At 38.9% G+C, this 17,855-nt stretch overlaps 1 protein-coding gene and 1 pseudogene across 2 annotated transcripts in view; one reads left to right on the top strand and one right to left on the bottom strand.

The window, feature by feature from the left end:
* Nucleotides 1-17,855, bottom strand: part of BTBD1 (BTB domain containing 1) — a 53,788-nt gene that overhangs the window by 13,456 nt on the left and 22,477 nt on the right. For both annotated transcript variants that reach the window (XM_034939307.3, XM_003815293.6), the window contains exons 4-5: nucleotides 11,824-12,021; nucleotides 241-433 (exon numbers count right to left, since the gene is read on the bottom strand). In XM_034939307.3, the coding sequence (XP_034795198.1) occupies nucleotides 241-433; nucleotides 11,824-12,021 (391 nt within the window). The remainder of the gene's footprint in view (nucleotides 1-240; nucleotides 434-11,823; nucleotides 12,022-17,855) is intronic.
* Nucleotides 12,080-15,088, top strand: LOC117976083 (fatty acid-binding protein 5-like; annotated as a pseudogene).

Genomic DNA, 17,855 nt, shown 5'->3' with positions numbered 1-17,855 from the left:
AGGTCCAACCCAATCCTTTCTTACTCTATTTTTTTCTTAAGAAGTCACCCTCACTCATAAATCAGTGAGGAGGGCAGGATGCCTCAGTGACTTCTTGACTTCTATATTAACTTAACTTAAAAGTGTATTAAATGAAGTATAAAATGAAATGTTGGTTAATTATCTCCCATAATATATAAAAAAGGCCAAATGGTAACTGCTACCCCCACTCTACCCCCGCATCCCCAATATAACAGATACCTGATTCGATCACTCGTCCCACTGTAACCCCAGCGGCTTTCTACTTGCTGGAATCTATTGATGCAGCATTCCTTTCCCCTGAGACAGCATCTTGGTCGGTCAATGTATTCAACTCGGGGTTTAGGGTTAACAGTAAAATGAAGAAAGAGGTTTACCACTTCACGATCTGACAAAATTCCAGATTGAGCAGGACCTGTGGAAATAAAAACATAAGCCTAAAAAAAGGAATTTGATTTCAATTCCTAACTTTGGAATTCACTTAACGTAAATTCAAATCTAGAGGACGTAACATAAAAATAGGGAAAAAAAATCTTAGCATATATAATTTTTGCATATATTTTAAGGTTTCAATAAATCCATTTGAGGTTAAACACATTAATTAAAATGTTAAAAGCATTAATTAGTCAAAACTTAGATCCAGGAATAAATGCTATTCCTCATGGATGCCAGGAATCCTCCTTTCTCACCTTATACAAAAAAACTCAAGATGGATCAAAGACTTAAATCTAAGAAACCATAAAAATTCTAGAAGATAGCATCAAAAAAACTTTTCAAGACATTGGCTTAGGTAAAGAATTCATGACTAAGAACCCAAAAGCAAATGCAACAAAAACAAAAACAAATGAATGAGACCTAATTAAACTAAAAAGCTTCTGCATAGCAAAATAAATAATCAGCAGAGCAAACAGACAACCCACAGAGTGGGAGAAAATATTTGCAAACTATGCATCCAACAAAGGACTAATATCCAGAATCTACAACTCAAATCAGCAAGAAAAAAAAACAAATAATCCCAGCACAAAGTGGGCAAAGGACATGAAGAGACAATTCTCAAAGGAAGCTATACATACGTGTGCATGTGTCTTTATAGCAGCATGATTTATAATCCTTTGGGTATATACTCAGTAATGGGACGGCTGGGTCAAATGGTATTTCTAGTTCTAGATCCTTGAGGAATCACCACACTATCTTCCACAATGGTTGAACTAGTTTACAGCCCCACCAACACTGTAAAAGTGTTCCTATTTCTCCACATCCTCTCCAGCACCTGTTGTTTTCTGACTTTTTAATGATCACCATTCTAACTGGTGTGAGACGGTATCTCATTGTGGTTTTGATTTGCATTTTGCTGATGGCCAGTGATGATGAGCACTTTTTCATGTGTCTGTTGGCTGCATAAATGTCTTCTTTTGAGAAGTGTCTGTTCATATCCTTCACCCAGCAGACTTGGAACCAACCCAAATGTCCATCAATGATAGACTGGATTAAGAAAATGTGGTACATATACACCATGGAATACTATGCAGCCATAAAAAATGATGAGTTCGTATCCTTTATAGGGACATGGATGAAGGTGGAGACCATCATCCTCAGTAAACTATCGCAAGGACAAAATACCAAACACCGCATGTTCTCACTCATAGGTACGAACTGAACAGTGAGAACACTTGGACACAGGAAGGGGAACATCACACACCGGGGCCTGCTGTGGGGCAGCGGGAGGGGGAAGGGATAGCATTAGGAGATATACCTCATGTAAATGACAAGTTAATGGGTGTAGCACACTAACATGGCACATGTATACATATGTAACAAACCTGCACGTTGTGCACATGTACCCTAGAACTTAAAGTATAATTAAAAAAAAAAAAAGAAGATATACAAGCGGCCAATACACATAAGAAAAAATGCTCATCACTAATTATCATACATAGGCAAATTAAAACCACAATAAGGTACCACCTTACTCCTGCAAGAATGGCCATAATTAAAAAATAAAAAAAGAAAAATAGATGTTGGCGTGAATATGGTGAAAAGGGAACTCTTTTACACTGCTGGTGGGAATGCAAACTAGTACAACCACTAAGGAAAACAGTATGGAGATTCCTTAAAGAACTAAAAAGGACTGGGGGTGGTGGCTCATGCCTGTAATCCCAGCACTTTGGGAGGCCGAGGCAGGCAGATCCCAAGGTCAGGAGTTTGAAACCAGCCTGACCAACATGGTGAAACCCCATCTCTAACAAAAATACAAAAATTAGCTGGGTGCAGTGATGTGCGCCTGTAGTCCCAGCTACTCGGGAGGCTGAGGCAGGAGAATCACTTGAACCTGCGAGGCAGAAGTTACAATGAGCCGAGATCGCACTACTGCACTCCAGCCTGGGCAACACAGCGAGACTCTGTCTCCAAAAAAAAAAAAGAAACTAAAATTAGAACTACCATTTGATCCAGCAATTCCACTACTGGATACCTACCCAAAGGAAAATAAGTCATTACATGAAGAAGATACTTGCACGTACATGTTTATAGCAGCACTACCAACTGCAAAAATATGGAGCCAACCTAAATGCCCATCAACCAACAACTGGATGAAGAAAATGTGGTATACATACACCATGGAATACTACTCAGCCATAAAATGGAACGAAACAAAGGCTTTTGCAGCAACTTGGATGAACTTGGAGGCCATTATTCTAAGTGAAGTAACTCAGGAATGGAAAACCAAATACCATATGGTCTTACTTATAAGTGGGAGCTAAGAAACTATGAGGAGGCAAAGGCCTAAGAATGATATAATGAACTTTGGGGACTTGGGGGGAATGGTGGGAGGGAGGTGAGCGATAAAAGCCTACATGTTTGGTACCATTCCCCAACATAGTGAAACCCCATCTCTACTAAAAACACAAAATTTAGCCAAGGGCGGTGGTGGGTGCCTGTAATCCTAGCTACTAAGGAGGCTGAGGCAGGAGAATCACTTGAACCTGGAAGGTGGAGGTTGCACTGAGATGAAATTGTGCCACTGCACTCCAGGCTGGGTGACAGTCTTACTCTGTTTCAAAAAAAAAAAAAAAAAAAAAAAAGAATAGAATTGCATTCAAATGATAGATGGGAATAACTGTCAACCTTGAGCTTTCTACCCAGAAAAATATCCTTCAAAAATGAAGGCAAGCTGGGCTCAGCAGTGTGCCCCTCTAGTCCCAGCTACTCAGGAGGCTGGGGTGGGAGGATTGTTTGAGGCCAGAATTTTGAAGCTGTGAATAGCCACTGTACTCCAGCCAGGGAAACACAGCAGGGCCCCATCTCTTTTTTTAAAAAAAATGGTAAGATAAAGATGTTTTTAGACAAAAGAAAAAAGGAGTTGAGAGAATCTGGTTAGTATCCTACCTGTTTTAAAAGAAATACTGAAGAGAATTCTTCAAGCTAACAGAAATGTGCCCAGATAGAAGCACACATCTGGTCATACAGAAAAAAATGAAGATAACTGAAAGGGCAAATATATAGGCAAATCAAAATGATTATTGACTTTAAAAATAATGTTTTGTGGGCTTTATAACATATGAAACATTAAAATACATGAAATAGTAGCACCAAAGGCTAGAGAAGGTTAAATATAGCAAAAGTATCAATAATGCCTTTATATTGTGTAGAAAATTTTAATTTAAAAATTTTAATTTTATTTATTTATTTAGAGACAGGGTCTCACTGTTGCCCAGGTATGGAGTGCAGTGGTGTGATCACGGCTAACTGCAGCCTTGAACTCCTGGGCTCAAGTGATCCCCACCTCAGCCCCCCAGGTAGCTGGGACTACAGGTGTGTACCACCACTCCAGGCTAATTTTTAAATTTTTTTTTGTAAAGACAGGGTTTCGCCATTTTGCCGAGGCTGGTCTTGAACTCGACTCAAACAATCTACCTGCCTCAGCCTCCCAAAGTGCTGGGACTAAAGGCATGAGCCACTGTGCCCCATCTAAAAAATTTAATTTTTAAGATTTGATTTAAAAATCAATAAGGATATATTCTTGTAATAACAAGGGCAACCCACTAAAATAATAATAAAAGAATCTTTAATACGGGAGGCTGAGGTGGGAGGATAACCTGAGCCCAGGAGGTTGACGCTGGAGTAAGCTGAGATCATGCCACTGCATTCCAGCCTGGGTGACAGAGGAGACACTGTCTACACCAAAAAAAAAAAAAAAAAGAAAAAGAAAAAGAAAGTTTAATAGACTATTAATCATATTAAATATAAAGTGAACCAAATATTCCAAATAAAAGGCAAAGTCTGTCAGACTGAATTTTTTAAAAATGAAGCTTACAAGAGACATGGTCAAAATAATGTAAGGCTAAAAGTAAAAGGATAAGAAAGATATAGAATTTTAAAAACCTTGAGAAACTATACCAATATCAGACAAAGACTTTAAAACAAGAAGTTTAGGCCGGGCGTGGTGGCTCATGCCAGAATGTTGGGTGACTGAGGCAAGCTGATCATTTGAGGCCAGGAGTTCGAGACTAGCCTGGCCAACATGGCAAAACCCCATCTCTACTAAAAACACAAAATTTAGCAGGGTGTGGTGGTGCACACATGTAGTCCCAGCTACTAAGGAGGCTGAGGCATGAGAATTGCCTGAACCCAGAAGGTGGACGTTGCAGTGAGCCAAGATTGTGCCACTGAACTCCGGCCTGGGTGACAGAGGGAGACTGTCTCAAAAAATAAAATAAAAAACAAAAACCCACAATAAGTTTAGATTTAAGATGGGATAGATTGTAAAGATAAAGAAGCAAATTCAATATAAAAAAAATCCTAAATTTGAATGTACCTAAAATAAAGAAGAAAACTGATGGAACCAAAAGGAAACACATTCTCAATCATACCCTGAGATTTAAATCTACTTCTTTTAGTAACTGATAGAACAAAAAGCAAATCAATAGATAGATATATAGAAAATTTGAAGATCATTAGTATATATTCCTTTCATAGATATAGTATTCAATCTGTTGAACAGATACAGGACTATTCAGGTTTTTCTGCACATAACAAAGAAGAATACATTCTTCTCAAGTATACATGGATACTTATTAAAACTACCGTATGGGCCAGGCATGGTGGCTCATGCCTGTAATCCTAGCATTTTGGGAGGCCATGGTGGGTGGATCACCTGAGGTCAGGAGTTCGAGACCAGTCTGGCCAACATGGTGAAACCCTGTCTCTACTAAAAATATAAAAATTAGCCGAGCGTGGCACCGCATGCCTGTAATCCCAGCTACCGGGGAGGCTGAGGCAGGAGAATCGTTGGACCCCAGGAGGCGGAGGTTACAGTGAGCCAAGATCATGCCACTGCACTCCAGCCTGGGTGACAGAGTGAGACATTGTCTCAAAAATAAATAAAACAAAATAATAAAAAATAAATAAAACTACCATATGCTGGGCCAAAGCAGATATCAACAAATTTCAAAGCATTGAAATGATATAGAATATATTTTCTGACTATACTGGAATTAAGCCAGAAATCAGCAAGAGCAAGATAAGAAGAAATCTCAAATATTTGGAAATTAAGTTATCTATAATTTATGAGTCAAAGAAAAAAAAGCAAAAATTAAAAATTTTTAATCGAATGATAATGAAAATACACATATCAAAAACTGTGGGGGGGAAGGATGCTGAGAGAAAAAATATACACTTAAATATATGCATTCAAAAAGAATATAGGTTGACCTTCTAAGTATCTCAAAAAGTCACAAAGACTAATAAAATAAATAACCCCAGCAAATTAAAAGCAAAGAAAGGAAAGAAAGTAATAAAGAAAAAGGCAGAAAGTAATGAAATGGAAAACATACTGTAATAGAGAAAATTAATAAAGCCAGAAGTTGGTTCCAGGAGAAAATTAATAATACAAACTCTTGAACACTGGGGGAAAAAAAGGAAATATTTCTAACTTTTGTATGAGGACAATTTTGACAATTTCATTGCAAGAAAAAAAAATATATATAGACTAATTTATCTCATTCAGTAGTCATAAAAATACATTAAAAATTCAGCAAATTAAATCCAGTAATATATAAAAAGGATAATGCATAACAACCAAGTCTGATTTACGTAAGGAATCCAAAATAGGTTTAAATTGGGAAATCAATTAATGTAGTTCACTATATTCACAGAATAAGGGGGAAAACTGTATCATTACCAAAAAAAAAAAAAAAAAAAAAGAACAATAGCTTGATTCCTCTAAAAGAAAGCAAGAAAGGAAAAAAAAAAAAAAGATGTGACAAGTAGAAAACAAATTGCAAGATGGTAAACATAAACCCAAATATATCTGTAATTACATTAAGTACAAGTGAACCAAAACAGTTCAGATAAAAGACAAAGTCTGTCAGACTGGATTAAAAAATTATTGGCATATTCAACATCATTAATCATCCGTGATATGAAATTTAAAACCAAAATGAAATACGTCCTCACATCCACACAAATGGCTAGAACTACAAAAACTGACAATACCAAGTATTGGAGAGGATGTGGGCAACCAAAACGAACTCTTATGTCTCTTCACTTTGTTGATGAGTGTAAACTGTTACAACCACTTTAAGGGACTGTTTGGCAGGATGGCAGGATCTACTAAAGCCGACCATATGCACACTCCATGACTTAGCAATTCCACTCGTATATATCCAACAGAAATGTTTACGTATGTATACCAAATCACATGTACAAGAATGGCCTCAATGGTCCCCAAACAGAAATAATCCATATATCCAACAACAGTAAAATGGATAAATCATGGCACAGTTGTATAACAGAATATTATAAAGCAATGAAAAAGAATGAACTACTGCCACACTCAACCACATGGATGAATCTAACAGGCGTAATGTTAAGAGAAAGAAGCCACACAAAAATGAATACACACCATATATATGATTTCCTTTATATAAAGTTTACATATGGACACAACTAATTTATAGAAGACAGAAAGTAGTCACCTTTCAGAGGGAGATTAGTGACTTAGAGGGTCATGACAAAGGCTTCTGGGGTACTAGTACAGTAGGATAAATTGGTTAAATAAGTATGTTCACTTTATTTGTTCATTTTACTATATGGATGTTAAACTTTAATTTCAAAAGTTTATTTAAAAAAAACCCAAACACTGATTCTTATCAGCAAAAACAAAAACAATCTTGGAGAAAATTGGAACAAGTATAAGTCAGAAAAAAAAAATTGGTATAATAAATATACAAAGAATCAACGTAAGATAAACCAGTAAAACAAAATTTGAACACACCAACAGAACAACAAAAGACATGAATAATGTAAAGGAAAATAAATAGGCCAATAAGCATAATGAAATACAATTCAGCCAGGCACATTGGCTAAGAGGTGAAGGTGGAAGAATCACTTGAGCCCAGAAGCTCACGGCCAGCCTGAGCAACATGGCAAGACTTCATCTTTAAAACTAAAATAAAATCGAAAAATAAAAAGTAATACAATTCAAAACAATCATGAAATAGTGTTAAAAATAAAAACCATATGACTGTCTCAATAGACATGAAAAAGCATTCAATAAAATCCAGCATCTCTTCATGATAAAAGCCCTCAACAAACTAGGCATCAAAACAATATCCCCAAAATAACAACAGCCATCTATGATAAATCCACAACTAACACCATGCTGAATGGGCAAAAGCTAGAGGCATTCCCTTTGAAATTAGAAAAAGACAAGGATGCTCACTCTAACCACTCCTATTCAACATAGTACTGGTAGTCCCAGCCAGAGCAATCAGGAAAGGAAAAGAAATAAAATGCACCCAAATAAGAAAAGAAGTCAAACTATCTCTCTTCACAGATGATATGCTTCTATACCTACAGAACCCTAAAGATTCCACCAGGCTAGGTGCGGTGGCTCACGCCTGTAATCCCAGCGCTTTGGGAGGCCAAGACAGGGTGGATCACCTGAGGTCAGGAGTTTGAGACCAGCCTGGCCAACATGGTGAAACCCCGTCTCTACTAAAAATACAAAAATTAGCTAGGCACCGTGGCAGGCACCTGTAATCCCAGCTACTCGGGAGGCTGAGGCAGGAGAATCTCTTGAACCCAGGAGGCAGAGGTTGCAGTGAGCTGAGATCGTGCCAGTGCACTCCAGCCTAGGCAACAAACAGCAAAACTCCATCTCAAAAAAAAAAAAAAAAAGTTCCACCAAAGGCTCCTGGAACTGATAAAGAACTTCAGTAAAGCCTCAGAATATAAAATTAATGTACAAAAGTCAGCAGCATTTCTATACGCCAGTAACGTTCAAGCTGAGAGCCAAATCATGAATGCAATCCTATTTACCATGTCCACACAAAAAATAAAATACCTAGAAATACATCTAACTAAGATGTATTTGTACCAGGTATTTTTACATCCATACATCTTGGTTAGATATATTTTTACCAAGTAAAAGATCTCTACAAGGAGAACTATAAAACACTGCTGGAGGAAATCACAGATGACACAAACAAATGGAAAAACATTATATGCTCGTGGATTGGAAGACTCAATATCGTTCAAATGACCATATTGCCCAAAGCAATCTACAGATTTAATGCTATTTCTATCAAACTACCAACATCATTTTTCACAGAACTAGAAAAATATTCTAAAATACGCATGGAACAAAAAAAAAGCCTAAATAGCCAAAGCAATCCTAAGCAGAAAGAACAAAATTGGAGGTATCACATTACCACTGGATTTCAAACTATACTATAAGGCTACAATAACCAAAACAGCATGTTACTGGTACAAAAACAGACACATACACCAATGGAACAGAAAAGAGAACGCAGAAATAAAGCTGCAGACCTACAGCACCTCATCTTTGACAAAGTTGACAAAAATAAGCAATGGGGAAAGATCCCTCTATTCAGTAAAGGGTGCTGGGAAAGCTGGCTAGCCATATGCTGAAGAATGAAACTGGACCCCTACCTTTCACCATACATAAAAATTAACTCAAGATGGATTAAAGATTTAAAGTAAGACCTCAAACTATAAGAATCCTAGAAGAAAACCTAGGAAATACTTTTCTGGACACTGGCCTTGGGAGAGAATTTATGACAAAGTCCTCAAAAGCAATTGCAACAAAAACAAAAACTGACAAGTAGGACCTAATTAAACTAAAGAGCTTCTGCACAGTAAAAGAAACTATCAACCCAACAAATGGACAACCTATAGAATGGGAGAAAATATTCACAAACTATGTGTTGGACAAAGGTCTAATATCCAGGATCTACAGGGAATTTTAACAATTCAATAAGAAAAAAAAAACTCATAAAAAGTGGGCCAAAAAATATGAACAGACATTTCTCAAAAGAAGATATACAAGCAGCCAACAAACATGAAAAAAATCCTCAACATCACTAATCATCAGAGAAATGCAAATCCAAACTACAATGAGATACCATCTCATACTCCTCAGAATGCCTATTAAAATAAAAAAAACAGTTGCTGGCAAGGCTACAAAGAAAAGGGAATTCGTATTCACTGATGGTGGGAATGTAGATAAGGTTAGCCATTGTGGGAAGCAGTCTGGAGATTTTTTAAAGAACTCAGAACTACCAAGGTTGGGCACAGTGGCTCATGTCTGTAATCCCAGCACTCTGGGAGGCTGAGGCAGGTGGATCACTTCAGGTCAACAGTTCAAGACCAGCCTGCACAACATGGTGAAACCCCATCTCTACCAAAAAATACGAAAATTAGCTGAGCTTGGTGGCGGGCGTATGTAGTCCCAGTTACTCAGGAGGCTGAGGTGGGAGAATTGCTTGAACCCAGGAGGTGGAAGTTGCAGTAAGCTGAGATTGTACCACTGTACTCCAGCCTGGGTGACAGAGTGAGGCTCTGTCTCAAAAAAAAAAAAAACCACAAACAACCCCCAAAAAAACCCAAAAAACATAGAACTACCAGTCAACCCAGCAATCCCATTACTGGTTATATATCCAAAAGAAAAGAAAATGTTCCACCAAAAGACACATGCACTCATATGTTCATCACAGCAACGACACTGACTCAACCTGGGTGCCCATCAGTGGTAGACTGGGTAGAGAATGTGACACACACACACACACACGGACACACACACACCACAGAATACTATAAAGCCATAAAAAAGAACAAAATCATGCCTTTCGCAGCAACATGGATGCAGCTAGAAGCCATTATCTTAAGTGAGTTAATGCAGAAACAGTAAACCAAATACCATATGTTCTCACTTGTGGAAGCTAAACATTGGATACACATGGACATAAAGATGGAAACAATAAGCACTGAGGACTGTTAAAAAGGGGAAAAGAGGAAGGGACAGAAGGGGGAAAAGAGTTAAAAAACTAACTACTGGACACTATGCTCACTGCCTAAGTGATGCAATCAACTGTACCTCAAACTTCAGCATCACACAATATACACATGAAACAAATCTGCACGTTACCCCGAATTTAAAATAAAAGTTGAAATTATTTTTTAAAAAATCATGAGAGCTAGGCACAGTGGCTCATGCCTATAATCCCAGCACTTTGGGAGCCCGAGGTGGGCAGATCACCTGAGGTCAGGAGTTCAAGACCAGCTTGACAAATATGGTGAAACTCTGTCTCTACTAAAAATACAAAAATTAGTTTGTGGTGGTGCACGCCTGTAATCCCAGCTACTCAGGAGGCTGAGGTGTGAGAATCGCTTGAACCCAGGAGGTGGACGTTGCGGTGAGCTGAGATGGCACGACCGCACTCCAGCCTGAGCAACAGAGGGAGACCCTGTCTCAAAAAAAAAAAACAAAAAAAAAACCATGAGACTTTTCTTTCTTTTGAATCAATCTGGCCGTGATTTAAAGGCAGATAATAGTCAATTATGACATGGGTAATGAAAACAGGTCAGAAGTGGTCATGGAGACTCAAAACAGATCTGTCTGATTTTAATCAGAAGCATCGACCTTAAGAGTCAAACAGAGGCTGGGCGTGGTGGCTTACACCTGTAATCCCAGCACTTTGGGAGGCTTGAGCCCAGGAGTTCAAGACCAGCCCTGACAGGATGGTGAAATCCTGTCTCTATAAAAAAAATTTAAAAATTAGCTGAGCATGGTAGTGTGCACCTATAGTCCCTGCTATTTGGGAGGCTGAGGTGGGAGGATTGATTGAGCCTGGGAGGTGGAGGCTTCAGTGAAATGCGTTTGTGCCACGGCACTCCAGCCTGGGCAACAGAGGAAGACTTTGTCTCAAAAAAAAAAAAAGAAAGAAAAAAAAAAAGCCAAAAAGATCTGTCATAACCTGGGGTAAGGCACTCAACCTCTCCCAACTTTACTTCTCTTAACCTATACAATGTGGATAATATAATTTTGAAGGGCTTAAAATCATACACTCGCATATATGTTTGTCATGTGATTAGTACTGAATAAAAGCTTCTTTTCCTCTCTGGCGCAGGGAGACTGATAGAATTTTTTTTTTTTTTTTTTGAGATGGAGTCTCGTGGAATCTCGCTCTGTCGCCCGGGCTGGAATGCAACGGCATGATCTCGGCTCACTGCAACCTCCGTCTCCTGGGTTCAAGCGATTCTCCTGCCTCAGCCTCCTGAGTAGCTGAGATTACAGGTGCCCACCACCATGCCTAATTTTTTGTACTTTCAGTAGAGACGGGGTTTTACCATGTTGACAAGGCTGGTGTCGAACTCCTGTCCTCAAGTGATCCACCTGCCTTGGCCTCTCGAAAGTGCTGGGATTATAGGTGTGAGCCACCAGGCCCAGCCCTGACAGACTATTAAAACAGTTTCAAATAGATTTTGGTGAATTTATACCCTTACCTGCTGCAAATTCCTCAATTGTCATCAGTGGGAACCGGATTAAGGAAAGTGCTTTTCCTAGAACTTTTTGTTTATTCCCAAAAGTCACAGGTAATTGTTGTCTCTGACATTCTGCTTCTGCCCAGCGTACAACAGCTCCAAAAAGTCGACTTTCTCGAATACTGAGTGTGTCTCTCTCTAGAACTGCACAGAGTGTATCTATAGGCAAAATACAAAATAAACCCAATTAGAAATATTTTAGCTCTCTAACCAAGCAATACCAACAGACACACTTATATTAAGTTTTCAGATCTCAACAAAAAATAGGTTAGACACTTAAAACTACAGACTTTATACTTTAAAATACTAAATAATTAAAGGACTTAAACTCCAAAGTGTTCCATAAAAATCAGTTTAACAATCAATTTATTACTTACCATACATGCAATATTAAGATACGGTACTCTCCTTATATATTTATGCCATTTATCAAGTAAACTCAACTATCCAGAATAAGATTAACAAGCCACAGAAAAAGGTTCCAATTACATAAATTCTTAAAGTCTACAGATTATAATTCATTCGTTCATTCAGTAAATATTTATTATTAAGCACTACGTGCCAGGTACTATTAGGCAATTATATATATATATATAGATATGTATGTATATATTTTGGATATAGAGTCTCATTCTGTTGCTCAGGCTGGAGTGCAGAGGCACAATCTCGGCTCAATGCAACCTCTGCCTCCTAGGTTCAAGCAATTCTCCTGCCTCAGCCTCCTGAGTAGCTTGGATTACTGGCACGGGCCACCACACCTGGCTAATTTTTATATTTTTAGTAGAGACAGGGTTTCACCATGTTGGCCAGTCTGGTCTCAAACTTCCGACCTGAAGTGATCTGCCTGCCTCGGCCTTCCAAAGTGCTGGGATTACAGGCGTGAGCCACCGCGCCCAGCCAGCACTGATATATCACTGAACAAAAAGTTAAAAATTCCTGCCCTCATGGAGCTTACATTCTAATGAGGAGAAACAGATTAAATAAACACAAGTAAATTCGAGTATCTTAGATGATATACATGGGCAAATATGTCAGGTTAAGGAGAATCAGAAATGCAGTTTAAAATAGGAAGGGGCCAGGCATGGTGACCCATGCCAGTAGTCCCAGCAATTTAGGAGGCTGAGACAGGCTTGAGCCCAGGAGTTTCAGGCCAGCCTGGGCAATATAGTGAGACCCCATCTCTACAAAAAAGTTTTTAAAAATTAGCCAGGCATGGTGGCATGCACTTGTAGTCTCAGCTACTCAGGAGGCTGAGACAGCAGGATCACTCGAGCCTGGGAGGTTGCAGGCTGCAGTGAGCCATGATCATGCCACTGTACTCCAGCCCAGGCAACAGAGTGAGACTGTGCCAAAAAATAATAAAATAAAATAAAATCGGGTGGTTTAGGCAGGCTTCACTTATGCCAAGACATGAAGGAAGTGGGGGAGTAAGCCAAATAGATACCTAGAGGAATAGTATTCCAGGACTAAAAGTACAAAGGCTCTCATATTAAAGTGTGCCTGGCATATCTGAGGAATGGTAAGGAGGCCAACGTGGTGGAGTGGAGTGAGCAGGAGGGAAGAGTAGCAGGCAAGGAGGCCAGAGGCTGTGGGGAGAGGGGGCAATCATGCAGCACCCTGTAGATCATTTGGCTTTTACTCTAAGTGACATGGAGAATGCCTGGAGGATTCTGAGTTGTCACATTTTATGTTCTGAAAGGATCACCCTGGCTTCTGTGTTGAGAAGAGGCTATAGTGGAGACAATATCAGTTGGAGGCTCTTGCATCGATCCAGGTCAGGGATGGTGGCCTGGACAAGGAGGGTAGCAGTGGAAGTGGTGAAAATTGATCATATTTGGAACATATTCTGAAGGAAGACTCAATTAGATTTCCTAACAGATTGGATGTGAGGTGTGATTTAAAGAGAGGAGTCAAGAATAACTGCAAGGTTTATATAGCTTATGCACTGGAGGGATGAGGGTGGCATCAACCAAGATGGGAAAGACCACAGGAGGTGCAGGTTTGGGGTGGGGAAAGAGCTGAAGTTTCATTTTAGACATACTAAGTTTGAAATTCCTATTTGACATCCAAGTATAAACGTCATGCCTGTACCTCAGGTCCTCACTCAGAACCCTTTTCCTCTTATGATAGGCAAAATTAAAATAAGCTCAGTTACTTTTAAGTTCTAACAGCCCAGAAGCAATAAGTTCAGAAGAGAAAGGGGCTTTAGAGGCTAATATACTAGAATGAAATGATAAACTGCAATCTAACAGGGATAGAGAAAAGAGGAAATTTGTGAAAAGAAGACGTTAAGCACTTGAAAAGAATAGCTATCAAGGGTCTTATAGAGTTTTTTAAAAAAACAACACTTCACAGACCTGAGGGCTTCACTGTACAATAATAATGTAACTGATACTTAGTGAGCATTAATAATCACAAGAATCCTAAATTATATCCAGTACATATTGTTTAATATAGGCAGGTAAAATAAAACATTTTAGATTTCTCAAAGGGTCAAAATAAATACCCCAGTTCGACAGCATGCTGCCCACGCCGACGGCAACCCTGCTCTGCATATGCCCGCCCGCGCCCACCATGGCCACAGTTCAGCAGCTGGGAGGAAGATGGCGCCTGGTGGACAGCAAACGCTTTGATGAATACATGAAGGAGGAGGAGTGGGAACTGCTTTGCGAAAAATGGACGCAATGGCCAAGCCAGATTGTATCATCACTTGTGATGGCAAAAACCTCACCATAAAAACCGAGAGCACTTTGAAAACACAGTTTTCTTGTACCCTGGGAGAGAAGTTTGAAGAAACCACAGCTGATGGCAGAAAAACTCAGACTGTGTGCAGCTTTGCAGATGGTGCATTGGTTCAGCATCAGGAGTGGGATGGGAAGGAAAACACAATAACAAGAAAACTGAAAGATGGGAAATTAGTGGTGTACTGTGTCATGAACAATGTCGCCTGTACTCGGATCTATGAAAAAGTAGAATAAAAATTCCATCATCGCTTTGGACAGGAGTTAACTAATAGAATGATCAAGCTCAGTTCAATGAGCAAATCTCCATAGTGTTTTTTTTCATTACTGTGTTCAATTATCTTTATCACAAACGTTTCACATGCAGCTATTTCAAAGTGTCTTGGATTAATTAGGATCATCCCTTTGGTTAATAAATAAATGTGTTTGTGCTAATAAAAAAATAATAAATACCCCAGTTCCTAAAAAACGACACTTCTAGATGGATAGGAAAATCTCTAAAGAACCTAGATAAAATAGGCACTTCTATGAAATATCTAATAGTTATACTTTAAATTAAATTTAAATAAAAATGAGTATGCTATAGTTACAGCAGAAATCAATTAAAGCATTAAATATGATTACATTATCCATAAATACATATCAGATAAACATTTCTTTAAATACTATTCTACAATATGGGCAGGCACAGTGGCTCACTCTTGTAATCCCAGCACTTTGGGAGGCCGAGGACAGTGATCACCTGAGGTCAGGAGTTCGAGACCACCCTGGCCAACAGGGTGAAACCCCATCTCCACAAAAAATACAAAAGTTAGCAGGGCGTGGTGGCAGGTGCCTGTGTAATCCCAGCTACTTGGGATGCTGGGGTCAGGAGAATCGCTTGAACCCCGGAGGCGGAGGCTGCAGTGAGTCAAGATCACGCCATTGCACTCCAGCCTGAGTGACAAGAGCAAAACTCTGCCTCCAAAAAACAAACAAACAAACAAAAACTTTTCTGCAATGGTCTACACATGCTAAGAGCCAAATATTTGCTTAATATCAAACATAAGTAATATCCTAGCAAAGGTATCATAGTCCCAAGAACACAGGAGAGGCTTAATAACATGTTAAAAATAAACTGGTTACACATAATTTTTTTTTAAAAATCAAACTTTAGTATCTCTTATTGTAGCTGAGCAGATGAGTATAAACTATGGCACCACGAAGCCCTTTCACAAGTAAATTAAATGCAATCAATATGACACAACCATTTGATGGAAAACCAGAAGACTTTGAACCTACATGTCTCCACTTGGTATGCTAATAACTTCCGCAGAGATAAACACATAAACTTTATTACTAAAAAAAAAGCACATCATACTACCCTTGGTGTAAATTCATTTTGTTCTATCAACGTGATAAATTATCTTCTTCCTTTAGCAAAAGGCTGTAAGAAACAGTATCTCTTCCTCCAGAACACATATTCAAATCCCAGAGGAGAAAAAACATCCTGAGAATATAAGACAGCTATAAAAAGCTCCTGAAGCCAGCCCTTTCTTTCAGCTCCCAGTCTTCTCTTGGATTACCAATTTTTGGGGCTAGGCATAATAGTTCACACCTGTAATCCCAGCACTTTGGGAGGCTGAGGCGGGCAGATGGCTTGAGCACAGGAGTTCGAGACCTACCTAGGCAACATGGCGAAACCCCGTCTCTACCAAAAAAAACAAAAATAATAATAATAACTTTGATAAAAAATGTTTTTTAATTAATTACCAATTTTTAACAAGTACATTTGAAACAAACTAGTCTATGGGGTAGAAAGACAAACACATAGGTCTTCTACTGGCAGATGTGTTAAAGTACGAAGTTAAAGCTGAGAACCAAATAAAGATCAGAAAAACACAGCAGATTGTTTCATAAATATTAACACAATACTGAGTTTTCAAATAAACAACTGTGAGTCAAATCAAATGACCAAATATTTATTGGCTTCTACCCTGTACAAGGCACATACTTCAAGATTCCCAGGCTCCAACGGCATGCATAATTTAAGAGCAATTTATAAGGTGTAAGTTACCCAGATGCAGGCAGTAATGCTTCAAATGAGAACACACTGAAGAACAAATGAAGCATCTGACAGCCCCTAACAGGGAGGAAATCTTAGGATTAAGCAATGTTTCATTAACAACTTGGGCAGTGTTTAGGGCTCTCAAATATCCAGTACTCAACAGACACCACATGCAGGTGCTGGGGAGGAATCTGATTTACTCCCCGTCCTTCAGTATATTATAAACAGTGTATTATTTGTTCCCAAGGTACTGTGCAATACATCAACTAACAACAGGATGTTAGAACAGAGGACTATAACAAGTATCATGGACGAGGGTGGGGTATCAGCTCCCAAAAAATGAGTCATATGGAAGTGTTATTTTAGCCAAGATCTTAAGACTGTGTGAGAGCCAGCCAAGATGGGAAGAAAAAGCATTATTCTAGACACAGCCAGTCAGTCCAGTTAATCAACAAATATCAGCTGAACATGTACTATATTCTTCTGTCTTTGGTGCTAGTGATAGAGTTGTACACAAGACAAAGTCCCTGCCTTCAAGGAGTTTACAATTTAGGAGAGAAAAGTAAACAATCAACATATATATACAGAGACAAATACCTAGATAAGACTTTCAGAGAGCAATGTGTATTACAAGGAAAATAAATCAGAGCAAGAGTAATGGAACAGGGATTGCTTAGGGGAACACGGTATCTAATTAAGTAGGTCTGAAGTCTCAGGTCTTCTTTAATCTGAGATGCCAAGATTCAGGGGAAGAAGGATCCTAATCAGAAGGAATAGCAAATACAAAAGAATGGAATATAAATAATCCTGGCCAGCGCATATGGGAATTGAATTAGGGGGAGAATGGTAGGAGACAAAGTCAGATGTAGGTAGTGGCTTCTACCTATTTACCAAAGATGTTTTCTCTTCTTCCTGGGATGTGACTAGTCTGCATCTCCTGGCTTCTCCAAAGTTAGGTGAGATCTTGCAACTGAATGGGACCAATAAAATAACAGCCAAAATGTAGGTGCTGTATCAGGGTCAATGCTTTTAATCTGTGGGTATTTTCCCCATCCACACTTTCTCCCATCTGCCAGCAAAACACAGATAATAGCTAGGCTCTAGGGCATGACAGAACAACAAGAAAGAACTACCTATTGACTATAATACTCCCTTGGTCTGTTATATGAGCGTGAAATAAACTTCTGTGTTTGAGCCAGTCTGCT

This window comes from Pan paniscus, chromosome 16 (genome assembly GCF_029289425.2).
Source record: "Pan paniscus chromosome 16, NHGRI_mPanPan1-v2.0_pri, whole genome shotgun sequence".
Taxonomy (NCBI): Eukaryota; Metazoa; Chordata; class Mammalia; order Primates; family Hominidae; genus Pan; species Pan paniscus.
This window is presented reverse-complemented; position numbering and strand designations above follow the sequence as displayed.